Genomic DNA, 24,782 nt, shown 5'->3' on the forward strand with positions numbered 1-24,782 from the left:
GCTACATATTCGTCGCCAAACCCACTGGCTCCAGGTCATCTATAAGTCTCTAAAGCTCCGCCTTATCTCACCTCACTGGTCACCATAGCAACACCCACCCGTAGTACGCGCTCCAGCAGGTATATTTCACTGGTCATCGCTAAAGCCAACACCTCTTTGGCTGCCTTTCCTTCCAGTTCTCTGTTGCCAATGACTGGAATGAATTCCAAAAATCACTTAAGTTGGAGACTTATCTCCCTCACTAATTTTAAGCATCAGCAGTCAGAGCAGCTTACCGATCACTGCAGCTGTACATAGCCCATCTGTAAATAGCCCATCCAACCAACTACCTACCTCATCCCCATATGTTGCTCTGCTCTTTTTCACAGCAGTATTTCTACTTGCACATCCTCATCTGCACATCTATCACTCTAGTGTTAATTGCTAAATTGTAATTACTTAGCCACTATGGCCTATTTATTGCCTTACCTCCTTACTTCATTTGCACACACTGTATACAGATTTTTCTAGTGTGTTATTGACTGTACATTTGTTTATCCTATGTGTAACTCTGTGTTGTTGTTTTTGTCGCACTGCTTTGCTTTATCTTGGCCAGGTGGCAGTTGTAAATGAGAACTTGTTCTCAACTGGCCTACCTGGTTAAATAAAGGTGAAATAAAAATAAATATTTGTATCTTTCCAGGGTGAGTTTCACACAGTGGACTTCCTACTAGGGCACACCACCTCAGTGCTAACAGTATTACTCTGGTTCATAGGCACATGATTACCGCATACAATAGCTATAGGATCAGCAGAGGCATTCAGGGCAGTAAGAGGGACATACTTTAGGTTACTTACATGGTGTCTTCCAATGCCCCTGGGATAATGTATATGTGCTAAAGCATTATGATGACTCAGCGACACAATGGTAGGGATTAAAAGAGCTGGACTTGGGTCATTGATAAGTTATTGTCTCAACGCAGCCTTATAATTCTGTGAAAGGATCCAGGAACCCAAATTATTTGGGTGCTTACCATCCTCATTAATACGAGCTTTGTTTCCAGAAGGTATCAAAATTGTCAATAAATGTTACACACACAAAGCTGCACTCGTCTCGTAGCCAGTTATGGAAAGCTGAAAGTATGCGAAACTGTTACATGCCACAATTTAGGGAGGGCAGAGGGCCAGATATTATGGGGCATTTGTTGGTGTCAAGTGGAGATCCCACATGAACCATGACAGTATCAATCCCCAGTGACTGACTCATATCCTCGGGAAGCAACCTGGTGATATACTGAACTTTTGCCCCAGGAAAGCACAGTCTTTGCCACAAGCACAGATATATGCCTCACCATCGAACTCCCTATCACAATTGCCGGAATGATCTGGCCTCTGCCGGGTCTCGAAGAAGATTGCGAGGCCAGAGCCACAAACCTCACCTGAGGGCTGCAGAGTCACCAGCTGCGTGCAGGCCACAACAGCCAAAGGGACAGAGCTGATCCAGAGATTATGGCCCAGTGGAGGGGGCAGCGGTGGTCCAGGCTGTGCACAGGCAGTTGATTGACTAGGACAGGGAGCGGTAGCTGGAGGAGCATCCACAGCCATGGAGGGAACACCCAAGCCCCCGGCAGAAGACAGCTGGTACAGGGGCTCAAAGCGATTTGAAAGTCTTCAGTCCTGCTAAATTGTAATTATTCACTCCTATTTATTGCCTACCTCCTCATGCCTTTTGCACACAATGTAGATGGATACATTTTTTTCTACTATGTTATTGACTTGTTTATTGTTTACTCCATGTGTAACTCTGTGTTGTTGTCTGTTCACACTGCTATGCTTTATCTTGGCCAGGTCGCAGTTGCAAATGAGAACTTGTTCTCAACTAGCCTACCTGGTTAAATAAAGGTGAAATAAAAATGTAAAAAAAGATGTGGGGGAAGAAGGAAGGCGCGCCGAGAACGATGTGTGTGTATGTGCGTTAGTCTCAGGGGATCGCTGGGATGGAGATTTGAAGCAGATCTACAGTGAAACTAAAAGCATTGATTTCAGCATGCTCGAGGAGGTCAGAGAGAGGGAGTTTGTCTCCTAAACCATGTGCACTGGCCTTGAACCACTCTCAGCTGAGGCATACAGCTTTCTAAACCTGCTCCCCTACGCCATTGGTTGAAGTTTCCTCCAAGTACAGATCTAGGATCAGCTAGATCCTAACCTGAATCATTAGTGAGGAAAATGTTCAACTGACCCAGAATCACACTAACCCAGGAACACACACAGAGGAAAAGAGTAAGAGAGATCTGACATTTACATGTATCGTTTAGCGGCCGTCCTAGCTTGTTGAGAACACAGAGGCTGTGTTAGCTAGCCAGGCCCAGGCTAATAAAGCCCCATTACCATTATGGAGGCTGTGTTAGCTAGCCAGGCCCAGGCTAATAAAGCCCCATTACCATTATGGAGGCTGTGTTAGCTAGCCAGGCCTAGGCTAATAAAGCCCCATTACCATTATGGAGGCTGTGTTAGCTAGCCAGGCCTAGGCTAATAAAGCCCCGTTACCATTATGGAGGCTGTGTGTTAACTATCCAGGCCTAGGCTAATAAAGCCCCATTACCATTATGGAGGCTGTGTGTTAACTATCCAGGCCTAGGCTAATAAAGCCCCATTACCATTATGGAGTCTGTGTTAGCTAGCCAGGCCCAGGCTAATAAAGCCCCATTACCATTATGGAGGCTGTGTTAGCTAGCCAGGCCTAGGCTAATAAAGCCCCGTTACCATTATGGAGGCTGTGTTAGCTAGACAGGCCTAGGCTAATAAAGCCCCATTACCATTATGGAGGCTGTGTTAGCTAGCCAGGCCCAGGCTAATAAAGCCCCATTACCATTATGGAGGCTGTGTTAGCTAGCCAGGCCTAGGCTAATAAAGCCCCATTACCATAATGGAGGCTGTGTGTTAACTATCCAGGCCCAGGCTAATAAAGCCCTATTACCATTATGTAGAATGTGTGCTAGCTAGCCAGGCCCAGGCTAATAAAGCCCTATTACCATTATGTAGAATGTGTGCTAGCTAGCCGGGGTGGAGTTGTGTATGATGTGCCACAGAGCTTTGTGATATGGAGAGGTGCTGAGGAGGAGCAAGGAGAAAGTGGTGAATGGAAGACTCAGATTAGTGGAGCAGTACGGCACAACATAGCACAGTGGAGGACAGTCTATCACTGCGTTGATGGTTTTTTCTACTCTCTTCTGATCTCCCCTCTCTTAAACTCACACTTCCTTCATGCTTACATTACAGTCATTTGACAGACACGCTTATCCAGAGCCTCCCCTCTGTCCGTCTCTCTCTCTCCCTGGAACGCACAAATGTTGTGGAATAGAGAGAAACCAACACAAAGTGCCCACTTCTACCCAAAAGGATTGTGTTAAACAGTCTCCAGGGGAAAATAGGGAGGGATCCCTTTGCTGGGCAAGATCAGAAGAGAAAAAGGACCCACGTATATTTGGACTGACAGGCTTCTCAGTGTGAGAAGACAAACTGTGTGGAGTATGGGTCACAGAGGGGTCACCAGCTGTCACAACGCAACACACAATCCCCCTCTGGGCTTCTAGAAGGCAAATCTAACCTAGTGTTGGTTGGCGCTTTTCTCTTAAATAATCAGCAGGGGCTTCCTAAATTGTACTGTATAATAATGAGATAATAAACAAGTATATACTGGTAATGTATAAACACTGACCTTTACTAAGGTCAATCGGTTTGGAACACAACCATCACCATGGTTTTATTGTTTTTATCAGCCTATGCAATCAAATTGTCAGTCATAGCCATTCTGTGTGAAGCAGTGAGATGACATTATATAATGATAACATTGTGCAGCGTCTGCCCATGCAATCCAATAGCAAGGTTGATAAGTGTTGTTAATAGTGCAATGATAAGAAAGGAGGCAATCCACATTAGATAATAAAAAGATACTCAACATTGTACTTCATAAAATATTATCAACACTAGAGATGGCTGTAAATGTTCCTCATACTCTTGGAAAGTCTGACAGTGCCCTAATTAAAATATATCATAAACATACTGTGAGCTGGAAGTTGAGGCTGTTTCAGTACAAGGGGAAGTGGTGGGAGGACAGATTTGATCCGTCCATACCCCCCTTAGATAACAGAGTATGTAACCATGGGCTGTAATTTGGGATTAAAAAGGTGGTCTGCTGTTTGGGTGACCCCTCCAATGGCTGGTGACAGCCTGTCTAGGCCCAGTGATTGCACCCCGAATCCTATCATTGCTGTGGTATTTACAGTAATTACAGTAGCAGGAGGATTTGTGGGTAGTGTATTATCAATAGAGATTGGGCCTTCATCAACAGACCCAGACTCATATGGGGTGTATTCACTTGAAAACAAACAGAGGCAAGAGGGCCGAAACGAGGACAGGCTAAATTGAACTTCTCCATTAAGAAACACAATTGTTTTGTGGCAAAACATTTTCCGTTTAGATACTGTTTGCACTAATGAACACACCCCGAAAACAACTCGGAAGTTCAAGGACATGAAAACAAAACATCAACAAGAAGGATCAAGTGTTCAAACAAGGACATGTGAATGTGCTGCTATCAACGTATTCTACACATAATCTAGAATGCATTGGTTTATTTCCTCATTCTTGGCAGACTCCTGTTGAAGTTCAAAAGTGCAGTCATGGAACACTGCCATAAAGACAGAGCACAATAACACATCTCATGCTACTCTATGTTGACAGTTAAAGGTGCACACTGGTCATTGCATCAAAGGTACTGTACATATTGTCTGGCAAGCACACCTTGCCCCGTGACTTAGGTACTGTGGCACAGCAGTAAGGACCTCTTGATATACAGTGGGGTCCGACATTTTTGACATCCTTGATAAAAATGAGCAAAAATGACTGTTTAAATTAAATAATTCAAATATTATATTATTTTATACTAATACAATTCCAACAAATGTACATGCCTGGATTTGGAGAAATAACATTGGCAATTGGAAGCGGTGCATTGATCAGATGACATGAAAATAGAGCACTTTGGCCACGCACACCGGTTGTGGGTTTTACGTCGAAATGAGAATGCATAAGCAGAAAAGAACCCCATTCACAATGTCAACTAGTAATGTTGATGTTATGAGGCTATTTTGCTTCCACTGGTCCTGGAGCTCTTGTTAAGGTCAACGGCATCATGAACTTTAACCAGTACCAGAACATTTTTCCCCAAAACCTGGTCGCCTCTGCCAGGAGGATGAAACTTGGGCACAAGTGGATCTTCCAGCAAGACAATAACCCCAAGCACAGATCAAAATCCACAAAGAAATGGTTAATTGGCCACAAATTCAACATTTTGCAATGGCCCTCTCAGTCTCCAGACTTGAAACCCATTAAAACGAAGGCTATCAAGGATCTGGAAGGACTCTGTATGGAGGAATGGTCTAAGATCCATCCCAATGTGTTTATCTCAGTAACTGTCTATCAGGGTTAAAGAGCAGAGGGAAATTGTGGCTGTCACCTCCTCTCAAATCTCTGGGCCGACCATTAGTGGTATTAATCTGCACGTAGCGCCCAGTGGCATCGTAATGCCGTTCCACTAGCCGCTTTAGTGTTGTCTGGCCACTGATAAAAATACGGCATCCTCTCTCTCTACTACAGTGGCTACAGGTAACTGTCAAAAAAAAGGAAACAAGTAAATGAGAGAAACAAAGTATATTGAAAGCAGGTGCTTCAACACAGGTGTGGTTCCTGAGTTAATTAAGCAATTAACATCCCATCATGCTTAGGGTTATGTATAAAAATGTCCAGATGCCCATTATTTTGGCTACCATGGTTAGAAGAAGATATCTCAGTGAAAGAGGGATCAAAAGGATCAAAAGGGTGTGTGTATGTGTGTGTGTGTGTGTGTGTGTATGTATATATATATATATATCTCAGTCACCAGATCTCAACCTAATTGAACACTTACGGGAGATTCTGTTGTGCTGACTTAGACCTTGTTTTCCAACACCAACAACAAAACCATCCACAGAATTTCTCGTGGAAGAATGGTGTCTCATCCCTCCAATAGAGTTTCAGACACAATCTATGACAAAGCACATTGAAGCTGTTCTGGAGGCCCAATGCTCTTTAAGACACTTCAGGTTGGTGATTCCTTCGTTTGGCAGTTACCTACATGTCTGCATATCAAGCCTTTCTGGGCACAAATAAGAATCCGTCTTGGCGTCCTCGCCAGCTTCTCATCCTACAGTCTTGGGTTCTACAGACACATCCAGACAGAGACGTCGGAGACCAACCAGGAATATGTCTGTGTGTCTGCGTCCCAAATGGCACCCTATTCCCTACATAGTGCACTACTTTTGACCAGCGCCCTATGGGCCCTATAGGAAATAGGGTGCCATCTGTGTCTGTTTGTAGTGGAGCCCGCAGCTACTTTGTCACATCAATTCTCAAATGGCCAAATCCTGATGATCCACATCAACGGGACTACAGCAGAGAGAGTCGGCAGTTTTAAGTTCCTTGGCATCTACATCACCAAGGACTTGACATGGACTACCGCAAGGCCCTCCAGAGGGTGAAGACGGCCCAGTACATCACTGGAACCGTGCTCCCACCCATCCATGACATCTACTTGAAACGGTGCCTGAGGAAGGAACCACTGAGGAGACAGTTTCTATCTACAAGCCATCTGACTGCTGAACACTTGAACTGGACTGAGCACCTGCTCTGATTCTCCGCACCTTAGCCCGCGAGCACACGCAGCTTAGCACCCACCTTAGCACGCACGCATGCACGCACGCACACACACACAACTATTATTATGATTGCTAAATACTGCACAATTTAAACACTTGACCCCCAATGCCTCATTCCCCAATACATGTGTAAATATTGGACTATAAATTGTGCCTTCCTATATTATGCAAAAAATATATATACACTGCTCAAAAAAATAAAGGGAACACTAAAATAACACATCCTAGATCTGAATTAATGAAATATTCTTATTAAATACTTTTTTCTTTACATAGTGAATGTGCTGACAACAAAACCACACAAAAATGTTCAATGGAAATCAAATGTATCAACCCATGGAGGTCTGGATTTGGAGTCACACTCAAAATTAAGGTGGAAAACCACACTACAGGCTGATCCAACTTTGATGTAATATCCTTAAAACAAGTCAAAATTAGGCTCAGTAGTGTGTTTGGCCTCCACGTGCCTATATGACCTCCCTACAATGCCTGGGCATGCTCCTGATGAGGTGGCGGACCTGGACTAAAGCATCCGCCAACTCCTGGACAGTCTGTGGTGCAACGTGGCGTTGGTGGATGGAGCGAGACATGATGTCCCAGACGTGCTCAATTGGATTCAGGTCTGGGGAACGGGCGGGCCAGTCCATAGCATCAATGCCTTCCTCTTGCAGGAACTGCTGACACACTCCAGCCACATGAGGTCTAGCATTGTCTTGCATTAGGAGGAACCCAGGGCCAACCGCACCAGCATATGGTCTCACAAGGGGTCTGAGGATCTCATCTCGGTACCTAATGTGCGGCCCCCAAAAGAAATGCCACCCCACACCATGACTGACCCACCGCCAAACCGGTCATGCTGGAGGATGTTGCAGGCAGAACAACGTTCTCCACGTCGTCTCCAGACTGTCACGTCTGTCACTTGTGCTCAGTGTGAACCTGCTTTCATCTGTGAAGAGCACAGGGCGCCAGTGGCGAATTTGCCAATCTTGGTGTTCTCTGGCAAATGCCAAACGTCCTGCACGGTGTTGGGCTGTAAGCACAACCCCCACCTGTGGACGTCGGGCCCTCATACCACCCTCATGGAGTCTGTTTCTGACCGTTTGAGCAGACACATGCACATTTGTGGCCTGCTGGAGGTCATTTTGCAGGGCTCTGGCAGTGCTCCTCCTGCTCCTCCTTGCACAAAGGCGGAGGTAGCGGTCCTGCTGCTGGGTTGTTGCCCTCCTACGGCCTCCTCCACGTCTCCTGATGTACTGGCCTGTCTCCTGGTAGCGCCTCCATGCTCTGGACACTACGCTGACAGACACAGCAAACCTTCTTGCCACAGCTCGCATTTACTGTTCCATCCTGGATGAGCTGCACTACCTGAGCCACTTGTGTGGGTTGTAGACTCCGTCTCATGCTACCACTAGAGTGAAAGCACCGCCAGCATTCAAAAGTGACCAAAACATCAGCCAGGAAGCATAGGAACTGAGAAGTGGTCTGTGGTCACCACCTGCAGAACCACTCCTTTATTGGGGGTGTCTTGCTAATTGCCTATAATTTCCACCTGTTGTCTATTCTATTTGCACAACAGCATGTGAAATTTATTGTCAATCAGTGTTGCTTCCTAAGTGGACAGTTTGATTTCACAGAAGTGTGATTGACTTGGAGTTACATTGTGTTGTTTAAGTGTTCCCTTTATTTTTTTGAGCAGTGTATATTCTACTGAGCCATTTACGTTAAGTTTGTATTCTTACCTTTTATTCATTCTTATTGTTGTTGCATTGTCTAGAAGGAAACCGCAAGTAAGATTTTTTGGGGACGGTGTATACCATGTGTCACATGCATACAACTAATTAAACTTGAAATTTGATGAGCCTAGAGAAGAGCTTCATATTGAAATGAACCAGTCATTTCCCAATAGAGGACTGAAGAAAATGTATAGCGTACAATACTAGAACTATATCCAATGAAAACACAACATTGAAATGTAATGTCTGTTTACAAGGGAAAGTAAAATGCTTTGTGTCGTGTCCACAATCGAGTATGTGAGGACTGTGGCCCTCTTTATACAGGCCGGTACTTGAATGGTGTTTAAACAGGCCTGTATTTGCCTGGGGTTTAAACAGGCCTGTATTTGCCTGGGGTTTAAACAGGCCTGTATTTGCATGTGGTGTAAACAGGCCTGTATTTGCCTGGGGTTAAAACATGCATGTATTTGCATGTGGTTTAAACAGGCCTGTATTTGCATGGGGTATAAACAGGCCTGTATTTGCTATTTGCATGGTGTTTGCGAATTAAAAGAGGGTTCACCAGAGAATGAAATCATGGTAACATGATACCAGATGGGTGCACTGACTGGCAAACAACATTGAGGAGGACTGAAGCTAGGATTAGCTGTAGTAGGAGGGGAGACTGGGGCAAAGCAGGAAATGGGCTATTTTGTGAAAATGTTCTGTATCATCGTCCTTCATGAGAAGGCTGGTGAATGCAAAACCTTTGATGAAGTTGAACCTCTTTCCATTTGCTTGGAAGATTTTCTATTTTCTAAAAGGACAATAGTTGGGGGTTGGGGAGCAGGGGGGCATGGAGTCACCTTCTGTTCCTGTGTAGCAGGCTCCTGCAGCAGGGAAATTCCAAGGGACACACTCCGAGCCACACACACACACACAAATAAAGTGCACGAACACACACAAGTGCACACACACAAGTGCGCACACACACGCCCACACAGACACACCTCAAGGACACCTCCGCCCTCTGTGTCTGTGCCTTACACACGCTCAATGAGTCTGCTGCTTTTAATAGAGTGAGCCATGCCTCTCTCCCAGCCAGCGTAAATAAGGAGCTTTAGAGGCTGTTGAAAACCTGTTTACTGACATCGCTGTACTGCCATTACCCCTCCCCTGGTGTGTGTGTTTGGCGAGGGTGTTATAGTGTGCCCCTCAGGTGTCAGGGTGCTAAGCCCCGAGGAACAGACGGCTGCAGTGTCAGAGGCATGCTGAGTCAGCCAAAACAGCACAATGTGGTTGTGTATGGGGGTGTAGTTGTGTGTGTAGGTGTTTGTGTGTGTGTTTGTGAGGGACGGTGGATCTGCCTGCTCTACGGTGGAAACACACAGAATAGCGGGAGGCTATGAACAGCTTGCCAACCAAAGGACTGCCACTAATTCAGGCTTTCTTTTGTCATTGGAGGGAGCGACCAAAGCAAAGCCAGAGTTAAATGACCTGATACCAAGTAACACAGCCAGTCTGAAGTGATAACTAGTAACACAGCCAGTCTGAACTGATACCTAGAAACACATCCAGTCTGAACTGATACCTAGTAACACAGCCAGTCTGAACTGATACCTAGTAACACAGCCAGTCTGAACTGATACCTAGTAACACAGCCAGTCTGAACTGATACCTAGGAACACAGCCAGTCTGAACTGATACCTAGTAACACAGCCAGTCTGAACTGACACCTAGTAACACAGCATGTCTGAACTGATATCTAGTAACACAGCCAGTCTGAACTGATATCTAGTAACACAGCCAGTCTGAGTCTAATGAACTGATATCTAGTAACACAGCCAGTCTGAACTGATATCTAGTAACACAGCCAGTCTGAGGCTAATGAACTGATATCTAGCAACACAGCCAGCCTGAGTCTAATGAACTGATATCTAGTAACACAGCCTGTCTGAGTCTAATGAACTGATACCTAGTAACACAGCCAGTCTGAACTGATATCTAGTAACACAGCCAGTGTGAACTTATATCTAGTAACAAAGCCAGTCTGAACTGATACCTAGGAACACAGCCCGTCTGAACTGATATCTAGTAACACAGACAGTCTGAACTGACACCTAGTAACACAGCATGTCTGAACTGATATCTAGTAACACAGCCAGCCTGAGTCTAATGAACTGATACCTAGTAACACATCCAGTCTGAACTGATATCTAGTAACACAGCCAGTCTGAACTGATATCTAGTAACACAGCCAGTCTGAACTGATATCTAGTAACACAGCCAGTCTTAACTGATATCTACTAACACAGCCAGTCTGAGTCTAATGAACTGATATCTAGCAACACTGCCAGCCTGAGTCTAATGAACTGATATCTAGTAACACAGCCAGTCTGAACTGATATCTAGTAACACAGCCAGTCTGAACTGATATCTAGTAACACAGCCAGTCTGAACTGATATCTAGTAACTCAGCCAGTCTGAGTCTAATGATCTGATATCTAGTAACACAGCCATTCTGAACTGATATCTAGTAACTCAGCCAGTCTGAGTCTAATGATCTGATATCTAGTAACACAGCCAGTCTGAACTGATATCTAGTAACACAGCCAGTCTGAACTGATATCTAGTAACTCAGCCAGTCTGAGTCTAATGATCTGATATCTAGTAACACAGCCAGTCTGAACTGATATCTAGTAACACAGACAGTCTGAACTGATATCTAGTAACACAGCCGGTCTGAACTGATATCTAGCAACACAGCCAGTCTGAACTGATATCTAGTAACACAGCCAGTCTGAACTGATACCTAGTAACACAGCCAGTCTGAACTGACACCTAGTAACACAGCATGTCTGAACTGATATCTAGTAACACAGCCAGTCTGAGTCTAATGAACTGATATCTAGTAACACAGCCAGTCTGAACTGATATCTAGTAACACAGCCAGTCTGAACTGATATCTAGTAACACAGCCAGTCTGAGGCTAATGAACTGATATCTAGCAACACAGCCAGCCTGAGTCTAATGAACTGATATCTAGTAACACAGCCAGTCTGAGTCTAATGAACTGATACCTAGTAACACAGCCAGTCTGAACTGATATCTAGTAACACAGCCAGTGTGAACTTATATCTAGTAACACAGCCAGTCTGAACTGATACCTAGGAACACAGCCAGTCTGAACTGATACCTAGGAACACAGCCCGTCTGAACTGATATCTAGTAACACAGACAGTCTGAACTGACACCTAGTAACACAGCATGTCTGAACTGATATCTAGTAACACAGCCAGCCTGAGTCTAATGAACTGATACCTAGTAACACATCCAGTCTGAACTGATATCTAGTAACACAGCCAGTCTGAACTGATATCTAGTAACACAGCCAGTCTGAACTGATATCTAGTAACACAGCCAGTCTTAACTGATATCTACTAACACAGCCAGTCTGAGTCTAATGAACTGATATCTAGCAACACTGCCAGCCTGAGTCTAATGAACTGATATCTAGTAACACAGCCAGTCTGAACTGATATCTAGTAACACAGCCAGTCTGAACTGATATCTAGTAACACAGCCAGTCTGAACTGATATCTAGTAACTCAGCCAGTCTGAGTCTAATGATCTGATATCTAGTAACACAGCCATTCTGAACTGATATCTAGTAACTCAGCCAGTCTGAGTCTAATGATCTGATATCTAGTAACACAGCCAGTCTGAACTGATATCTAGTAACACAGCCAGTCTGAACTGATATCTAGTAACTCAGCCAGTCTGAGTCTAATGATCTGATATCTAGTAACTCAGCTAGTCTGAACTGATATCTAGTAACACAGACAGTCTGAACTGATATCTAGTAACACAGACAGTCTGAGTCTAATGAACTGATATCTAGTAACACAGCCAGTCTGAACTGATATCTAGTAACACAGCCAGTCTGAACTGATATCTAGTAACACAGCCAGTCTGAACTGATATCTAGTAACTCAGCCAGTCTGAGTCTAATGATCTGATATCTAGTAACACAGCCATTCTGAACTGATATCTAGTAACTCAGCCAGTCTGAGTCTAATGATCTGATATCTAGTAACACAGCCAGTCTGAACTGATATCTAGTAACACAGCCAGTCTGAACTGATATCTAGTAACTCAGCCAGTCTGAGTCTAATGATCTGATATCTAGTAACACAGCCAGTCTGAACTGATATCTAGTAACACAGACAGTCTGAACTGATATCTAGTAACACAGCCGGTCTGAACTGATATCTAGCAACACAGCCAGTCTGAACTGATATCTAGTAACACAGCCAGTCTGAACTGATACCTAGTAACACAGCCAGTCTGAACTGACACCTAGTAACACAGCATGTCTGAACTGATATCTAGTAACACAGCCAGTCTGAGTCTAATGAACTGATATCTAGTAACACAGCCAGTCTGAACTGATATCTAGTAACACAGCCAGTCTGAACTGATATCTAGTAACACAGCCAGTCTGAGGCTAATGAACTGATATCTAGCAACACAGCCAGCCTGAGTCTAATGAACTGATATCTAGTAACACAGCCAGTCTGAGTCTAATGAACTGATACCTAGTAACACAGCCAGTCTGAACTGATATCTAGTAACACAGCCAGTGTGAACTTATATCTAGTAACACAGCCAGTCTGAACTGATACCTAGGAACACAGCCAGTCTGAACTGACACCTAGTAACACAGCCAGTCTGAACTGATATCTAGTAACACAGCCAGTCTGAACTGACACCTAGTAACACAGCATGTCTGAACTGATATCTAGTAACACAGCCAGCCTGAGTCTAATGAACTGATACCTACTAACACAGCCAGTCTGAACTGACACCTAGTAACACAGCATGTCTGAACTGATATCTAGTAACACAGCCAGCCTGAGTCTAATGAACTGATACCTAGTAACACAGCCAGTCTGAACTGATACCTAGTAACACATCCAGTCTGAACTGATATCTAGTAACACAGCCAGTCTGAACTGATATCTAGTAACACAGCCAGTCTGAACTGATATCTAGTAACACAGCCAGTCTGAGTCTAATGAACTGATATCTAGCAACACTGCCAGCCTGAGTCTAATGAACTGATATCTAGTAACACAGCCAGTCTGAACTGATATCTAGTAACACAGCCAGTCTGAACTGATATCTAGTAACACAGCCAGTCTGAACTGATATCTAGTAACACAGCCAGTCTGAGTCTAATGAACTGATACCTAGTAACACAGCCAGTCTGAACTGATATCTAGTAACACAGACAGTCTGAACTGATATCTAGTAACACAGCCAGTCTGAGTCTAATGAACTGATACCTAGTAACACAGCCGGTCTGAACTGATATCTAGTAACACAGCCAGTCTGAACTGATATCTAGTAACACAGACAGTCTGAACTGATATCTAGTAACACAGCCAGTCTGAACTGATATCTAGTAACTCAGCTAGTCTGAACTGATATCTAGTAACACAGACAGTCTGAACTGATATCTAGTAACACAGACAGTCTGAGTCTAATGAACTGATATCTAGTAACACAGCCAGTCTGAACTGATATCTAGTAACACAGCCAGTCTGAGTCTAATGAACTGATATCTAGCAACACAGCCAGTCTGAACTGATATCTAGTAACACAGCCAGTCTGAACTGATATCTAGTAACACAGCCGGTCTGAACTGATATCTAGTAACACAGCCAGTCTCAACTGATATCTCGTAACACAGCCAGTCTGAACTGATATCTAGTAACACAGCCAGTCTGAACTGATATCTAGTAACACAGACAGTCTGAACTGATATCTAGTAACACAGCCGGTCTGAACTGATATCTAGTAACACAGCCAGTCTTAACTGATATCTACTAACACAGCCAGTCTGAGTCTAATGAACTGATATCTAGCAACACTGCCAGCCTGAGTCTAATGAACTGATATCTAGTAACACAGCCAGTCTGAACTGATATCTAGTAACACAGCCAGTCTGAACTGATAACTAGTAACACAGCCAGTCTGAACTGATATCTAGTAACTCAGCCAGTCTGAGTCTAATGATCTGATATCTAGTAACACAGCCAGTCTGAGTCTAATGAACTGATACCTAGTAACACAGCCAGTCTGAACTGATATCTAGTAACACAGACAGTCTGAACTGATATCTAGTAACACAGCCGGTCTGAACTGATATCTAGTAACACAGCCAGTCTGAACTGATATCTAGTAACACAGCCAGTCTGAACTGATATCTAGTAACTCAGCTAGTCTGAACTGATATCTAGTAACACAGCCAGTCTGAACTGATATCTAGTAACACAGCCAGTCTGAGTCTAATGAACTGATATCTAGCAACACAGCCAGCCTGAGTCTAATTAACTGATATCTAGTAACACAGCCAGTCTTAGTCTAATGAACTGATATCTAGTAACACAGCCAGTCTGAACTGATATCTAGTAACACAGCCAGTCTGAGTCTAATGAACTGATATCTAGTAACACAGCCAGTCTGAACTGATATCTAGTAACACAGCCAGTCTGAGTCTAATGAACTGATATCTAGCAACACAGCCAGTCTGAGTCTAATGAACTGATACCTAGTAACACAGCCAGTCTGAACTGATATCTAGTAACACAGCCAGTCTGAACTGATATCTAGTAACACAGCCGGTCTGAACTGATATCTAGTACACAGCCAGTCTCAACTGATATCTCGTAACACAGCCAGTCTGAACTGATATCTAGTAACACAGCCAGTCTGAACTGATATCTAGTAACACAAACAGTCTGAACTGATATCTAGTAACACAGCCGGTCTGAACTGATATCTAGTAACACAGCCAGTCTTAACTGATATCTACTAACACAGCCAGTCTGAGTCTAATGAACTGATATCTAGTAACACAGCCAGTCTGAGTCTAATGAACTGATATCTAGCAACACCGCCAGCCTGAGTCTAATGAACTGATATCTAGTAACACAGCCAGTCTGAGTCTAATGAACTGATATCTAGCAACACCGCCAGCCTGAGTCTAATGAACTGATACCTAGTAACACAGTCAGTCTGAACTGATATCTAGTAACACAGCCAGTCTGAACTGATATCTAGTAACACAGCCAGTCTGAACTGATATCTAGTAACACAGCCAGTCTGAACTGATATCTAGTAACTCAGCCAGTCTGAGTCTAATGATCTGATATCTAGTAACACAGCCAGTCTGAACTGATATCTAGTAACACAGCCAGTCTGAACTGATATCTAGTAACACAGCCAGTCTGAGTCTAATGAACTGATATCTAGCAACACAGCTAGTCTGAGTCTAATGAACTGATACCTAGTAACACAGCCAGTCTGAACTGATATCTAGTAACACAGCCAGTCTGAGTCTAATGAACTGATACCTAGTAACACAGCCAGTCTGAGTCTAATGAACTGATACCTAGTAACACAGCCAGTCTGAGTCTAATGAACTGATACCTAGTAACACAGCCAGTCTGAACTGATACCTAGTAACACAGCCAGTCTGAACTGATATCTAGTAACACAGCCAGTCTGAGTCTAATGAACTGATACCTAGTAACACAGCCAGTCTGAGTCTAATGAACTGGTTCCTAGTAACACAGCCAGTCTGAGTCTAATGAACTGATATCTAGTAACACAGTCAGTCTGAACTGATACCTAGTAACACAGCCAGTCTGAACTGATATCTAGTAACACAGCCAGTCTGAGTCTAATGAACTGATACCTAGTAACACAGCCAGTCTGAGTGTAATGAACTGATACCTAGTAACACAGCCAGTCTGAACTGATACCTAGTAACACAGCCAGTCTGAACTGATAACTAGTAACACAGCCAGTCTGAGTCTAATGAACTGATACCTAGTAACACAGCCAGTCTGAACTGATATCTAGTAACACAGCCAGTCTGAGTCTAATGAACTGATACCTAGTAACACAGCCAGTCTGAACTGATACCTAGTAACACATCCAGTCTGAGTCTGATGAACTGATACCTAGTAACTCAGCCAGTCTGAACTGATAACTAGTAACACAGCCAGTCTGATTCTAATGAACTGATACCTTGTAATAATGGAGAGGGATTGGATTCATGATACTGATGGACCAAAACCAAAACCAGGGATATTGTGTGTGTGTGTGTGTGTGTGTACACACTGTATGTGGGTGTATTGAATAAGTTATGTTCGTAAGGAACTGTGTTCTACCCACTCTGTGCATGTGAGTAGCCTACAGTATGTACAGTGCATTCGGAATATATTCAGACCCCTTGGCTTTTTCCACATGTTTTTACTTTACAGCCTTTTTCTAAAAGGGATTAAATAAAACAGTTTTCTCATTGATCTACACACAATACCTCATAATGATGAAGCGAAAACAGGTTTTTGGAAATGTTAGCAAATGTATTACAATTTTAAAAACTGAAATACTTTAAGGACACTCAGACCATGAGAAACAAGATTCTCTGGTCTGATGAAACCAAGATTGAACTGTTTGACCTGAATGCCAAGCGTCACATCTGGAGGATGGAGGTGACAGCATCACGCTGCGGGATGTTTTTCAGCGGCAGGGACTGGGAGACTAGTCAGGATCAAGGGAAAGACGGAGCAAAGTACAAATAGATCATTGATGAAAACCTGCTGCAGAGCGCTCAGGACCTTAGGCTGGGGCGAAGGTTCACCTTCGAACAGGATAACGACCCTCAGCACACTGCCAAGACAACGCAGGATTGGCTTTGGGATAAGTCTCTGAATGTCTCTGAGTGGCCCAGCCAGAGCCTGGACTTGAACCTGATCGAACATCTCTGGAGAGACCTGAAAATAGCTATGCAGCTAAGCTCCCATCCAACCTGACAGAGCTTGAGTGCATCTGCAGAGAATAATGGGAGATACAGATGTGGCAAGCTTGTAGCGTCATACCCAAGAAGACTCAAGGCTGTAATCGCTGCCACAGGTGCTTCAACAATGTACTGATAAAAATAGGTTTGAATGTTTGAATGACCTTTATTTAACTAGGCACGTCAGTTAACAACAAAGTTATTCAACAAATTCTTATTTACAATGACGGTCTACCCCGGCCAAACCCTAACCCGGATGACGCTGGGCCAGTTGTGCGCCGCCCTATGTGACTCCCAATCACGGCTGGTTGTGACAAAGCCTGGGATTGAACCAGGGTTTTTAGTGACATCTCTAGCACTGAGATGCAGTGCCTTAGACCGCTGTGCCACTCGGGAGCCGAAAGCAAAAGGTCTGAATACTTATGTAAATCTGATATTTCTGTTTTATTTCTTAAAAGACGTTTGCAAGAATTTCTAAAAAAAAAAAAAAAGTTTTTGCTTTGTCATTATGGGGTATTGTGTGTAGATTGATGAGGGAAAAAAACAAATGTTATTCATTTTAGAATAAGGCTGTAACATAACAAAAAGTGTGGAAAAAGTCAAGGGGTTTGAATACTTTCTGAATGCGCTGTATGTGTTTTGCACTGAAGTGCACATTGCATAAAGCTTTAATCAAGGCTGCCTTATTGTGCCTGATCAGATGCGTGGTTGCTTTGTTTGTGATATGGGTGGTGTATGTGTGTGTGTGTGTGTGTGTGTGTGTGTGTGTGTGTGTGTGTGTGTGTGTGCGGGGTGGATTTGCAGGCCATAGTAAAAATAGTCCAGCAGCCTGGGTTGGGGATTAGATGTGTGTTATAACAAGAAAGCTCAACAGGCTTTTCAGGGAACCTACCACAGAGTGCTGGAACAAGGACATCCTACCCACCATCTGTGGATGAGCCAGTCATGCAGGCTGTGCTGGGGGTTGCTGGAGTGGGTGGGATGGAAGAATAGAGCTCTCTCTGTTGAGGAGTGAGTTTGCTATAGGCTGTCTCCTCACTCTGTTGAGGAGTGAGTTTTCTATAGGCTGTCTTCTCCTCACTCTGTTGAGGAGTGAGTTTGCTATAGGCGGTCTTCTCCTCACTCTGTTGAGGAGTGAGTTTTCTATAGGCTGTCTTCTCCTCACTCTGTTGGGGAGTGAGTTTGCTATAGGCTGTCTCCTCACTCTGTTGAGGAGTGAGTTTTCTATAGGCTGTCTTCTCACTCTGTTGGGGAGTGAGTTTGCTATAGGCTGTCTTCTCACTCTGTTGGGGAGTGAGTTTGCTATAGGCTGTCTTCTCACTCTGTTGGGGAGTGAGTTTGCTATAGGCTGTCTCCTCACTCTGTTGAGGAGTGAGTTTTCTATAGGCTGTCTTCTCCTCACTCTGTTGAGGAGTGAGTTTGCTATAGGCGGTCTTCTCCTCACTCTGTTGAGGAGTGAGTTTTCTATAGGCTGTCTTCTCCTCACTCTGTTGGGGAGTGAGTTTGCTATAGGCTGTCTCCTCACTCTGTTGAGGAGTGAGTTTTCTATAGGCTGTCTTCTCACTCTGTTGGGGAGTGAGTTTGCTATAGGCTGTCTTCTCACTCTGTTGGGGAGTGAGTTTGCTATAGGCTGTCTCCTCACTCTGTTGAGGAGTGAGTTTTCTATAGGCTGTCTTCTCCTCACTCTGTTGAGGAGTGAGTTTTCTATAGGCTGTCTTCTCCTCACTCTGTTGAGGAGTGAGTTTTCTATAGGCTGTCTTCTTCTCACTGTTGAGGAGTGAGTTTGCTATAGGCTGTCTTCTCCTCACCCTGTTGAGGAGTGAGTTTTCTATAGGCTGTCTTCTCCTCACTCTGTTGAGGAGTGAGTTTTCTATAGGCTGTCTTCTTCTCACTCTGTCGAGGAGTGAGTTTTCTATAGGCTGTCTTCTCCTCACTCTATGAACCATGGTCAGCCATTGTAGCTCCTACAAGCTGAATGACTACTACACACTGTAGACCAGCTGAATGACTACTACACGCTGTAGACCAGCTGAATGACTACTACACGCTGTAGACCAGCTGAATGACTACTACACACTACAGACCAGCTAAATGACTACTACACACTGTAGACCAGCTGAATGACTACTACACGCTGTAGACCAGCTGAATGACTACTACACCCTGGAGACCAGCTGAATGACTACTACACACTGTAGACCAGCTGAATGACTACTACACACTGTAGACCAGTTGAATGACTACTACACGCTGTAGACCAGCTGAATGACTACTACACACTGTAGACCAGCTGAATGACTACTACACGCTGTAGACCAGCTGAATGACTACTACACCCTGGAGACCAGTTGAATGACTACTACACGCTGTAGACCAGCTGAATGACTACTACACCCTGTAGACCAGTTGAATGACTACTACACGCTGTAGACCAGCTGAATGACTACTACACCCTGGAGACCAGTTGAATGACTACTACACACTGTAGACCAGCTGAATGACTACTACACCCTGGAGACCAGTTGAATGACTACTACACGCTGTAGACCAGCTGAATGACTACTACACCCTGGAGACCAGTTGAATGACTACTACACGCTGTAGACCAGCTGAATGACTACTACACACTGTAGACCAGTTGAATGACTACTACACACTGTAGACCAGCTGAATGACTACTACACGCTGTAGACCAGCTGAATGACTACTACACACTACAGACCAGCTAAATGACTACTACACACTGTAGACCAGCTGAATGACTACTACACGCTGTAGACCAGCTGAATGACTACTACACCCTGGAGACCAGCTGAATGACTACTACACACTGTAGACCAGCTGAATGACTACTACACACTGTAGACCAGTTGAATGACTACTACACGCTGTAGACCAGCTGAATGACTACTACACACTGTAGACCAGTTGAATGACTACTACACGCTGTAGACCAGCTGAATGACTACTACACCCTGGAGACCAGTTGAATGACTACTACACGCTGTAGACCAGCTGAATGACTACTACAGTGTGCTCCAAAATGACTGGCACCCCTGACTGGCAATGCACAAACAATACTTTAAAAAATATAAACAATATAATTACAGAGATAAACTCAAAATACCAACATGTGAGAAATACTGTACTTTATTAATGTTTCCATGGAACCAACCAAAATCATACAATTATTTAATACAAAATAAATTGAACCAAAATCAAGGTTTCATAGTTATTGCCACTCCTCATTTAGTACTTAGTGCAACCACCTCTGGCAAGGATAACAGCATGGAGTCTTTTCCTGTGATGTTTGACAAGGTTAAGGAACACATTTGGAGGGATTTTGGACCATTCCTCTATGCACATCCTTTATAGATCCTTGGGTTTGTGCTTACCGACTGCCCTCTTCAACTCAGCCCACAGGTTTTTCCATTGGATTGAGGTCCGGCCACTGAGATGGCCATGGCAGAACATTGATTTAGTTGTCACAGAATCATTTCTGTGTGGATCTTGAGGTATGTTTCGGGTCATTGTCTTGTTGGAAAGTTCACCTACGGCCAAGTCTCAGCCTAATTTTTTAAAAAGTTGGACCTTTATTTAACTAGGCAAGTCAATTAAGAACAAATTCTTATTTTTAATGCCGGCCTAGGAACAGTGGGTTAACTGCCTGTTCAGGGGCAGAACGACAGATTTGTACCTTGTCAGCTCGGGGATTTGAACTTGCAACCTTTCGGTTACTAGTCCAACACTCTAACCACTAGGCTACCCTGCCGCCCCTTCTAGCAGAGGCAACCAGATTGTCAGCCAAAATTGCCTGATACTTGGTGGAATTCATTATGCCATCAATCTTAACCAGTGCCCCTGGACCACTGGAATTAAAACAGCCCCAAAACATCACTGACCCACCACCATATTTCACCGTGGGTATGAGGTTCCTCTCCTTCTATGCATCTGTTTCGACGACAAATATGCCGATGCTGTATCTGACCAAAATGTTCAATTTTAGTCTCATCTGCCCAGAGCACCTTCCTCCACTCATAATTTAAATGGTGTTTGGCAAACTCCAAGCACTTGCGTCTGTGTCTTGGGGTCAGAAAGGGCTTTCTTCTGGCAACCCTTCCAAAGAGCCTGTGGTTGTGGTGGCGTCTGATGGTGCTTTCTGAAACCTCGTGACCCCAAGACACCACCAAGGCCTGCAATTCTTTCACAGTGATTCTTGGGGATTTTGTTGCTTCTCTCACCATCCTCATCCCTATCCTGGGAGGAAAATGCATTTGCATCCTCTACCCCTGAGGTTTTTAACTGTTCCATATCTTTTGAATGTTCTAATAATTGCCCTGAAAGTGCTCAGTGGTATATTCAATTTTGTAGATCTTTTTGTATTGCCATTACCAGATTTATGAAGGTCTACGACCATCTGTCTCTTTTGAACTGCCAGTTCTTTTGTTTTCTTCATGGTGTTGGATGACAGCGGGATATTGCATGCGTGTTACCTCATTTTTATACCCTAGTGAAACAGGAAGTGATGTAATGGCTCAATATAGTTCCTTAAGACTTAGATAAACTTAAATAAGTGGAATTTAATTTGTGGTTTAATTTTGGTAGATGTTATTTACAATAGTCTTTAAGGGTGCCATTAATTGTGAAACCTTGATTTGGAGGACATTGATTTTTAATTAAATCAATAAATAATTTTGGTTGGTTCCATTGAAACATTAATAAAGTACAATATTTCTCACATGTTGGTATTATGAGTTTCTCTGTAATTATATTGATTATATTTATTTAAGCATTGTTTGCACATTGCCAGTCAGGGGTGCCAGAAATTTTGGAGCCCACTGTACACACTGTAGACCACTGAATGACTACTACAGGACAGGTACTCCAATAGTGCAGTAGGCCGACAGACCGACCGACGCAGTCGGCTAGGTGTTCTGACATGGTCTGGTTGCTCGGGACATGGAGATTGCTCCTATGCTCCAACCCATGCCCTATAGCTGGAAGATGTGTGTGTGTGTACTATACCTGAGCTGTTGGTGCGCCCGCGGTACACATCGTCGTAGGCCTTCCACTGCTGCGTGACCTGGTAGGCATGGATAAACACCACCAGTACCCCAACCAGGCAGATGAGAGGCACCAGGGCTGCTGTACACAGAGCAGCATAGATATTAGGAATGAAACACCTGCAGAGAGAGAGAGACAGGGTAGAGAAAGAGAGAAAGGGGTGGGAGAGAGAAAGAGAGAGAGGGGGGAGGGAGAGAAGAGAGAGAGGGGTGTAGGAAGAAAGAGAGAGAGCAGGGAGAGAGAGAGAGGGGGAGGGAGAGAGTGAGAGGAGGAGGGGAAAAGAGAGAGACGGTGGGTGTTATTACAAAAAAACTTGTAGTAAACCGCCAAGGAAAGGAGCAAACATAAGCTATGTTATTTTACTATGCTGCATTACAGTAGGTCAAGATCTTGTTGCTTCAACATCCTTAAACAGGATCTTCTATCCAAATAGAATGTTTTATGAACTTCAGAATCATTTTACAGATCAGATCGCATTCATACTTCTTCAGAAGTTGCATTGCATGAGCGCCACAGACCTTCTCACCATAAAACCAGGATGGTGAAACATTCTAATATGTTTGGTTTTAGTCAAATTAAACGAAAAACAAGCTGTCTGTATTTTTTTTAAACAAACAAATGTAAAATGCAATGCTATTATAAAATCGTAAGGATAAAAAAAGACTGCCCTTGAACCATGCTTCTTTATAGTAGGCCTAGGCTAGGTATATCCTACGGAGGACTTGGGTTTTTGAAAATATGAAACGGAATTCAAGCAATTGTTACAGGGAAATATCTTCGAAATACGAGGTTCACTGGTTCTCATGTCTCGTTTCATGATGGGCATGGACACATGTAGCCAACATCATGGAGGGGTTTTACGCACGTCCAAAACGTAAAATAATGTAAGCCTGCCTACAATACATAGATAAAAAGGAAATGTCAGCGCACTGTTTCACTCCTCTCAAACTTGATCTTTTAATAAAGCTTTGGTGATTAAAACGTATTTCCAAGCGGTCTTACGAGCAAAACTCTTTATCCACAGTCTTGACTAATTTGTGGACTAATTGGACAACAACAACAAAAAGCCTTCATTGAGAGGAGGTGAGGCTATGCTTGGTTTTTAATCAAATAAAACTAAATAGGGGCCTCCCAAGTGTGGTCTAAGGCACTGCATTGCAGTGCTTGAGGTGTCACTACAGACCCGGGTTCGACCCCAGGCTGTGTCACAGCCAGCCATTGACCGGGAGACCCATGAGGCCCAGCGTCGTTTAGGTTTGGGTTTGGGGAGCGTTTGGTTGACCGGGATTACCCTGTCCCAACGTGCTCTAGCGACTCCTTGTGGTGGGCCAAGCGCCTGCAAGCTGCCATCGGTCACCAGTTGCACAGTGTTTCCTCCGACACATTGGTGCTTCTGGGTTAAGCGAGCAGCGTGTCAAGAAGCAGTGCGGCTTGGCAGGGTCGTGTTTTGGAGGACGGATGGCTCTCGACCTTTACCTGTCCCAAGTCCGTACGGGAGTTGCAGCGATGGGACAAGATTAACTACCAATTGGGGAGAAAAAGGGGAAAAACTACAACAACAAAAATACAAACAAAACAAAAAACATGTTTTATAATGTTTGTAAATACGAAGTATACAGGCACTAAAAGCACATTACTCTTGTTCCATATGGGAAGTCTGCATCACAGCTGGATAGGCTGTTTCCGCTGTCAGAACCAGCTAAAACCAGCTTTTGGTTGGTTTTAAATATCTGATCTAAGATAGGTTCATTACCAATCCTTGAACAACAGTTTGAAAATAACAGAGTGCTGGCTTTATTAACAGGTGGAAATTGTGATTGAACGACCGTTTGACACTAGCGCCGTCTTAACGCCAGCCGAATATAGACCTCCCTGAGTTCAGTGTCATATTTGATCTTAGTTTAGCTTTTAAATACATCATAATTATAGGTTGATGAGCTGAAATACGGTGCAGTTACTTTGCCGTGTTAGTGTATGGTGTGTGTATGTGTGTGTATGGTGTGTGTGTGTATGGTGTGTGTGTATGGTGTGTGTATGGTGTGTGTATGGTGTGTGTGTATGTGTATGTGTGTGTATGGTGTGTGTGTGTGTGTATGGTGTGTGTATGGTGTGTGTATGTTATGTGTATGGTGTGTGTGTGTGTGTGCGTGTGTGTGTGGTGTGTGTATGGTATGTGTATGGTGTGTATGTGTATGTGTGTGTCTGTCTGTGTGAATGAGTGTGTTTAAGCTCATACTCAGTGTTTGTGCCCTTGCAGCAGCACATTCCACCATGGTTGGAGAGGGTAAATAGTTCAGGACAGCACCACAAACACAACACACTGCCTAGCGAGAGTGCAGCAAGTCTGTGTGTTCTTTCAGAGGGGTATCCCAGCCCCAAAGGCCCTCAGGTTACCCTCCC

At 43.9% G+C, this 24,782-nt stretch overlaps 1 protein-coding gene across 1 annotated transcript in view; it reads right to left on the reverse strand.

Annotated features, from left to right (window-relative positions):
- LOC112237176 (adhesion G-protein coupled receptor V1-like) overlaps positions 1-24,782 on the reverse strand; it is a 225,981-nt gene that overhangs the window by 20,646 nt on the left and 180,553 nt on the right. Inside the window, exon 85 of the mRNA XM_042320335.1 lies at positions 22,344-22,501. Within this exon, the coding sequence (XP_042176269.1) occupies positions 22,344-22,501 (158 nt within the window). The remainder of the gene's footprint in view (positions 1-22,343; positions 22,502-24,782) is intronic.

Source organism: Oncorhynchus tshawytscha, linkage group LG04 (assembly GCF_018296145.1).
Source record: "Oncorhynchus tshawytscha isolate Ot180627B linkage group LG04, Otsh_v2.0, whole genome shotgun sequence".
Classification (NCBI taxonomy): Eukaryota; Metazoa; Chordata; class Actinopteri; order Salmoniformes; family Salmonidae; genus Oncorhynchus; species Oncorhynchus tshawytscha.